Genomic DNA, 7,356 nt, shown 5'->3' with positions numbered 1-7,356 from the left:
AGGGGCACTGGCAGAGCTGGGGGGTGGGGAGCCCAGGGCTGGGGATTGAGGGGCACTGGCAGAGCTGGGGGGTGGGGGGAGCCCAGGGCTGGGGATTGAGGGGCACTGGCAGAGCTGGGGGGTGGGGGGAGCCCAGGGCTGGGGATTGAGGGGCACTGGCAGAGCTGGGGTGGGGGGAGCCCAGGGCTGGGATATGTTTGAGCTGAGCTGGGTTTCTTTGGAATTCCTGCTGAACAAAGTGGGGCGCGGGGCAGGTTTACTGAAGCTGTTTTGTCTAACTCTTAGCAGGGTGGGTCCCGCAGCAGGGGAGGGTCAGTCCTACCCTCTCCCTCTTCACACACCAGATGCTTTTCTCCTTCACTTTCTCTTGCCCCAGGTCTGGGAGCGCCTCAGGCAGAACAATATTGATGATGGGATCCAGTTCCTCTCCCCACCGTGCTCTGCGGTGGGCAAGCAGGAGCCCTTCAGTCACTGCGGGTCAGGACTCAGGATTGGGATGTGTGGCGCCCGGGACTGGATGAGCAGCAGGGACGGGCTGTGGGTGGAGACTGAGGGGCCTCTCAGGGCTGTGTTAACTTGCAGGGAGCCCAAGCCTGAAGTAGCAGAGGGGCTGTGGGACTGAGGGACACTGGCAGAGCTGAGCAGGGACTCAGGGCTAGGATCGCAGGGGGCTGCAGGTCAGGAGTGAGGGGCACCAACTGAGCTGGCAGTGGCAGGGGGGACCCAGGCAGGGGTAGTAGAAACTGCATATCAGGACTGAGGGGCATTGGCAGAGCTGTGGGGGGCCCATTGTGCTGCAGACATGCTCCAAAAACTTCCTGACATTAATTCATGGCGTGACCAGCGTCCCTGGGTCACCATCGTGGTTTGCTGACACCACATAAATCCTAATCCTGCAGCTCATCCCTTTATCTGTGTCATCAGAAAGATCCTGGGCAAAACTTTCCTGCAGCCGGGAAGCGCCAAGGGGTGAATTTTTCTCCTGGGATGTGCAGGAAGGAAGCGGCAGAAAGGCCTCTGTGCATTCCAGCTGGGCAACAAGCGCCACTCTGCCCTCCAGTGACCAAACCACAGGACACCTCGCTCTTGGCCTGCTGCTGTTCCCTCTCTACCCTGGTTGTTTGCTAACCTCTTTGAGGCGGAAGTCCAGGTTCCAAGGGGAGCAAGAAATCCAGATGTGCGGGGCCCACACCTCATGCCTGTGGCCCCGCAGGCTTCCAGCTGCAGAGGAGCCCCTCACTGGACCTGCCCTGTGCTGCTGGAGATTAGAGAACGGGGCCTTCGAGGCCTTTTCTAGAGTTCTCGCAGACTCGCCTAACTGCCCTGCCCGGTCTCGGACTCACCCCGCTGACGGGGGCACCGTTAAGCTCCTCCCACATCCACGCTTGCATTGATGACGGTCACTTTCGCGTGGGAAGATCCCAAAGCCGCGTGCGGCCTGGCTGCACGGGGGTGACGTGGCAGCCAGCGCCTAGGACGGGACGCGACGGAGGAGCCAATCTCCGGTCGAGGCCACAGCAGGAATTTAGGGGGGTGACAGCAATTAACGAATTTCGGGCTCAGAGAAATTGGAGCCCATCAGTCTTTGCGGGGCATGTTCCCACTAGCCTGGCACGCTATGATGTCATCATCCCCTCCAATGACATCACCCAGTGCTGAGACGCATCAGCGTCTCCTTGTGTCACCTCCTCCCATCACCATGGCACCCACGATGATGTCATGTGGGTCCATGGGGTGGGCGGGACTGCGGAGCGCGACCAATCCGGGGGCACCTCAGCAGCATGGGGCTTGTAGGGAGGGATCTCAGGGCTCATCCCATGGGCCTGGGTCCCCAGGGACCTTCCCAAGATGGCGTCATTTCCCGCTTCCTCAGCCCCTGGACAAAAGACTGACCCTCTTAACATGGCCGCTACTTCCGGCTATATTATTCCTTCTGGCTGAAGGCAAAGACCTTTACAATATGACGGCGCTTCCGCTAGTCGTTGCGCTTTGTTGGCGTGAACGACCTTCTCAAAATGGCGACACCGCCCAACTCTCTTTGCGCATTGGGTGGCAGTTTCGACCTTTCCAAGATGGCAGCGGAGCCGTGCCAAGCGCTCACTTCCGCCCGTGTGGGGAACCCCGGAGCGGATATAGCAGCCCCGGTTTCCGGTCTAGCTCCTTTTCGGCCGCGGCTGCCTCCACGCGAACATGCCTGTGAGTGCGGCCGAGTGGCCCGCGGGGGGGCCGGGCCCGGGAGCATCCCCCTCGCCCGGGGCGGCCCCGCTACGCCGGCCGGGGCCGGGCTCTGCCGGCGGGGGCGGGGTCCTGCGGGGGGGGGGGGTAGCGGGAGCCGGGCCCGGAGCGGGGAGATGGCGGCGGAGGAGGGGGGGAGGAAGGAGGGACCAAGATGGCGGCGGCTGGGGGGCGCCCCTCTAGAGGGGTGCGGGGGGGGTGCTGCTCAGCCGCGCGGGGGGGCTGCCCCCCCCCCCCAGCGAGCCGCCTCCCCCGGGCCGGCCTAACCCGCAGTGCTTGGCTTGCAGCTGGCGAAAGACCTGCTGCATCCCTCCCCCGAGGAGGAGAAGCGGAAACACAAGAAGAAGCGTCTGGTCCAGAGTCCGAACTCCTATTTCATGGATGTGAAGTGTCCAGGTGAGGCCCTGGCCCCCCCAGGCGGTACCTACAGCCGGTGTGGGGCAGCCCTTGGGCGCATGGCCCCAGGCTGCCCCCCGGCTGTGAGCAGTCCCGCTTCGCTCCCCAGGCAGGAGTCCGAAGGTAACTTGGTAGCCCCTGTGATCAACACTGACCCTGAGCATGTAAGACTTGGTGGTGGTTGAAGTTGTCCTACTCTGGAAAGCGAACTGGGCAGACTTGTAAGGAATGCTTATCTCGATAGAGCTGTGCCGGGGATAGACCGGTGGACTGCAGGCCAAACCCGGACCGCCAGGTGCTTTTGAAGGGATCCTGGAATCTTACCTTTTTAAAATTTTCTCTGGAGTCTGGACCTTGATTATACTTTGACCAAGAAATTTGGACCTTGACAAAAAATAGACTACTGTTGGACTAGACCCTGCAGTCTGCTGTAACTACCTGTAAAATGCAAGCTTAAAACGTTTGCTTTTGAGAACCCTTTAAATCCCCATTATGGCCAGAGCAATGCACAACTGTTTGAACATTTTTCACTGTCGCCCTTAGCCCTCTTCTTTCTCCAGCAGATTAAAGTTTCACTTGCCTGCTGAAAATGTCAAAACATTTCTCCAATAATATGCCAGCTTTGTCATTGCTCCAGCAGTGGAAATAACCCTGCCCCAGCTCCTTTGTAGAGAAATATACTCACCTCAAACTTGTGCTTTCTTTCAGGTTGCTATAAAATCACCACTGTATTCAGCCATGCTCAAACTGTAGTTCTGTGTGTTGGCTGCTCAACTGTGCTGTGCCAGCCCACTGGAGGAAAGGCAAGGCTTACAGAAGGTAAACAGCAATTTGTACTTGAGAAAACCCAGCCAGCTACTACATTGTTTTACTGTGTCATCATAACCCCCTCACCTGTTTTGTCTTGCTCTTGTCTGTCTTGAACTATAGATTCCTCAGGGCAGGGAATGTATATCTTGGTTCTTAATGCATTGTACACCCTGAGTTAGAATACCCCATATCCAGAATTTTACCTTGAGTGGCACTTCAAAAGAGTCTAAGATTGTCCAATATGTGCCTGAAGTGCTTGCAGGGAGTGGGTTTGCGAAGTATAATGAAACTCCTCTTAAGTGACCAGCGACAATTAGTCTCTTAGAGCAGTTGGCAGGACAGAACGACTAGAAACCTTGGGGATTCTTGAAGAATGCTTAGGATGGATGGCTATTTACTGGTGTTCCTCAGAGGGTCGTTGGGAATATACTTACTATCTGTTGGCCTTCATGGTTACGAGCCACGCCTGGACTATTGAGCTAGTTCCATGTTCTGTTGGCTCTGCTTCAGTTTTACTTCTATAATGATGGATCTGACTTAATGGATTTTGGAGCTGTTGATACCTGAGGATTTCAGACTCTCTCCCAGTGGCTGAGTCCTTGTTGAGCTATGAGAATACAGTCCGCCTCCCTCACAACCCCTAGAGGCCTTGTGGTGCTGGTACCCTCCTGAGGACTGGGCACAATTCACTATTTAAGATAGTCAAAGGGGTAAACGACCCAACCATCCCCCACACAGGCTGGTAATGTGCTTGGGATTACTTACTGTTCTTTCCTTATCTAGGATGCTCCTTCAGACGAAAGCAGCACTAAACGAAAGTCTGAGATGGGTGGGACTACCTGCACAGTTGGCAGCACAAATACAGATGGTTCAAGAGCATGGGATTCAGCCACGGAGCAACATTAAGTGTCAAGATGTGAACAGAAGGCTTTAAAGACGTCTCTAGAATGTGAGGGGAGAACATGACTTTCATACTGTCCCTGTAGCCTCACCCATCTGACTGTCAATAAATTTTGGATAAAATACAGCTTAGTCTGTTGCTTAACTTGATACTTGCATAGTGCTCTTTTGGGTGATATGAGCAAAACTGTTCAACAGGAGTGAACACACACTTTCTGGGCAGAGTTTCACTCTGCCCTGCCTGTAACTGCAACAGGCGCTATGACGACTCTCAGCAGGGAAAGAATATGGATATGCAGTGAGTCCTTGTTCACCCTGGAGTGAAACTAGTTATTCTCTCATCCCTCCCTCTCCTGAGACGTCAGCATAATCTGACCATTCTTAAAATGGAAGGTTCAACCACTGGGAATCCTGACTTTGCCCTGCTGCCAGCACAGGCTTTTGCAAGTGACTCCCAAATATTCTTCAAACCACAGTAAAGTACCTTGTTACCCTCTCAGTGCTCTGACCTGATACTCTGCCTCTGCAGGCAGGCACAAGAAGCCTGCTGTATCATACATTACTGGCCTGAAAAAGGTCTAAAAGTCAAACTGCGGGGTGGCTTCTGGACTTTATTCTGGCCCAAATCATGAGGGAGGTTTTTCTTGTTGCAGGATCTACCACACTGATCATTTAAAGTAGAATGGCACAAACTCTATTGTGTCTTTGGCAACATGATAGTGGGGCACCTGTCCGGTACCCATCACTGTGACCTGAAGAGTCTAGAGTCAGACTGTTGTCCCAGAGAACCAGGAAGGTGCTGTGACTTCCAGTTACAGAAGTTGGAACTACACCTAACATCACGCTTCACTAGACATTTATTGTTGTACAAATAGGTACTTCTTTCAAACATGCCTTCTCCGTACGCTCCAAAGCCATAGCTGTGTCCTGTTTCTTCCATTGTGTTGTTGAGTACCAACAGGAGGATATGAATACCCTAAGCGTAGGGGGAAAAGGTTAGTCAGATAAATACCGGACTGCTTGGATATCCCTAGGACACAGGAACAAAAAGGACAGGGTTTTACTTAAAGACAGCTGCTGCCATCTAACCTTGCAATTTATAGAAAACAGTTCCTAAAACTTCAAGCCCTTTCCTGTACCTGAGACAAGGTGGGGGAGGTAATATCTTTTATTGGATCAACTTCTATTCTTGTCACCAACAAAAGATTACCTCACCCATCTCTCCATATCCTAGGACCAACACAGCTACAACAAAAGTACCTGATCTCTGCTAGGGGAATTCAAATTCGCTTTTCCAGGCTGGCTATTCTGCCTCCAGAGAAGAGTTTGGGAAAGAGCAAACAGGGTGAGAGAATGTCCTATCTTAAGCAAGTGATGTTTGCTACTGACCTTTGTATACAGCTGTTCCAACAAATTATATACAGTTCATTACACAAGTTTCAAAAAGAACCCCAGCTTACCTGTCTGAGGTGTAGCTGAGGTAGGAACATACACAATAGGTACAGTCTGTACTCTGGTCAGAAAGGCATTATATGCTGCAAAAATAACCAATTATGTAATATCAGTGGAACAGGTGTGAAGGTATAGTCTCATTGTGCTAAAGGTTTGTGTACACTGTTAACAGCAATTTAATTTAAGGTGTGATTTAAACCAACACAAAGCTGCATGGCCATTTTGAAGTCTTAAGGATTATACAAGGAACTAAAGCCACTATTCCTGAATGATATTTGGGGGGGGGGGGGGAGCTAAGATGCTCTAATTTATGTGTTGACATCACACTTATTGATTTGCTTTAACTCTGAGTGTTCTACAGAGAGATGTGCTGTTTAGCTTGTCAATTAGTATGGGTTTAAGACAGTGCAATAAGCCATGCAAACATAAGCATGAGTTTTTCCACAAGTTGAATTAAACCACTGCAACTTTGTCTAAAGGCCAAACTGGCAAATAAGATATTCCCACAAAACACATTTCACAGCTTGTGTGGGTCAAAACCCTATTATGAGTCTTCTCCCTACCATTTATGCAGGTGTGTGAAGGGGGAAGAGAATGTGCATTTTGGCACTGTTGGAAAAATCTGATAGATCAGAATTGTGAGGCACAGAGTACCAAAATCAACAGGTGAAACTGACAGAAATGTTGCACTATTTAGATACCATTATAAGTGTAAATAAACATCTATTAAAGGTTAAATCAGTAGTGCTTAAAAGGTACCCCTGTTGGAGCCAATAATCTTCTCTATCCAATAGTGACAGGGCAAGTTTCCACCACACTGCCCTTTGCCAATATACCTCGGCCCTGCTCCAGAGTGAACATGTCTAGAGAAGAGAAAGGAATTTGGCTTTTCCATGGAGGGAAGCAAATTCTTTAGGAACTGGACTCATTTCATGTAGGCCACTGAGCCTGCTACTAACTTGGTTTATTTCAGGTTTAGAGTAGAAGCATCAAGCTTTAGCAGTGAAAGGCTCCATGTATATCCCAGTGCAAAGAACCCGCATTGCTTTTTTCCCCTTAAAGTTTACCTAAGGTGATTTTTCATACCAGGATGACAGTTTAATATGACCAATAGGGGCCTGGCACTGCCGATGTGTACAACATGTCCCAGCGGCCTAAACCTCAGGAATTACAGGTTCTGACTGCAGTAGCAGAAATTCAGCCTGTTATTCTTCAGCGGCAGATTCACTAAGTTACATGACATTTATTATGGGTGGTGGGTTTTTCCCTCCTCCTGAGATTTTATAAACTGAGAGCCTGTCTGCTTTATATGGTCATTAAAGATGGCAGGGTACTTACCTACATATCTATCTTTCTTACTGGTCAAAATGCCCTTTCCTCATTGGTGGATACTAGTTGGTGTCTACATGAAAGGTGGCTGCATCCCTGTACAGCAGTATGTATACAGGTTCTTGAAAGGCATTACAGAAATAGCACAGACACCAGGATGATCTTTTGGGGGTTAAACCTTTGTGTGCTAGATGTATTCTATTTCAGGACATGGTCTGAAATGTGGTTGGTTGT

The 7,356-nt window shown here is 50.8% G+C and overlaps 2 protein-coding genes across 2 annotated transcripts in view; one reads left to right on the top strand and one right to left on the bottom strand.

Moving 5' to 3' along the window:
* The first annotated feature begins 2,129 nt into the window (after nt 1–2,129).
* Nucleotides 2,130–4,468, top strand: RPS27 (ribosomal protein S27). The gene is made up of 4 exons (XM_065419876.1): nt 2,130–2,196; nt 2,523–2,631; nt 3,340–3,450; nt 4,225–4,468. The coding sequence occupies exons 1-4, from the start codon at nt 2,191–2,193 to the stop codon at nt 4,251–4,253; spliced, it is 255 nt and encodes an 84-aa protein (XP_065275948.1). The 5' UTR covers nt 2,130–2,190; the 3' UTR covers nt 4,254–4,468.
* NUP210L (nucleoporin 210 like) overlaps nt 4,261–7,356 on the bottom strand; it is a 44,606-nt gene continuing 41,510 nt past the window's right edge. Inside the window, exons 39-40 of the mRNA XM_065419857.1 lie at nt 5,802–5,876; nt 4,261–5,317 (exon numbers count right to left, since the gene is read on the bottom strand). Of these exons, the coding sequence (XP_065275929.1) occupies nt 5,226–5,317; nt 5,802–5,876 (167 nt within the window). The 3' untranslated portion in view covers nt 4,261–5,225. The remainder of the gene's footprint in view (nt 5,318–5,801; nt 5,877–7,356) is intronic.

Source organism: Emys orbicularis, chromosome 20 (genome assembly GCF_028017835.1).
Source record: "Emys orbicularis isolate rEmyOrb1 chromosome 20, rEmyOrb1.hap1, whole genome shotgun sequence".
Classification (NCBI taxonomy): domain Eukaryota; kingdom Metazoa; phylum Chordata; order Testudines; family Emydidae; genus Emys; species Emys orbicularis.
This window is presented reverse-complemented; position numbering and strand designations above follow the sequence as displayed.

Bases quoted from the DNA above. Each gene is read 5' to 3' on its own strand.
- RPS27 (XM_065419876.1), top strand. The intron at 2,632-3,339 runs GTGAGGCCCTGG...GCTTTCTTTCAG, and splicing joins CATGGATGTGAAGTGTCCAG to GTTGCTATAAAATCACCACT. The intron at 3,451-4,224 runs GTAAACAGCAAT...TTCCTTATCTAG, and splicing joins AAAGGCAAGGCTTACAGAAG to GATGCTCCTTCAGACGAAAG.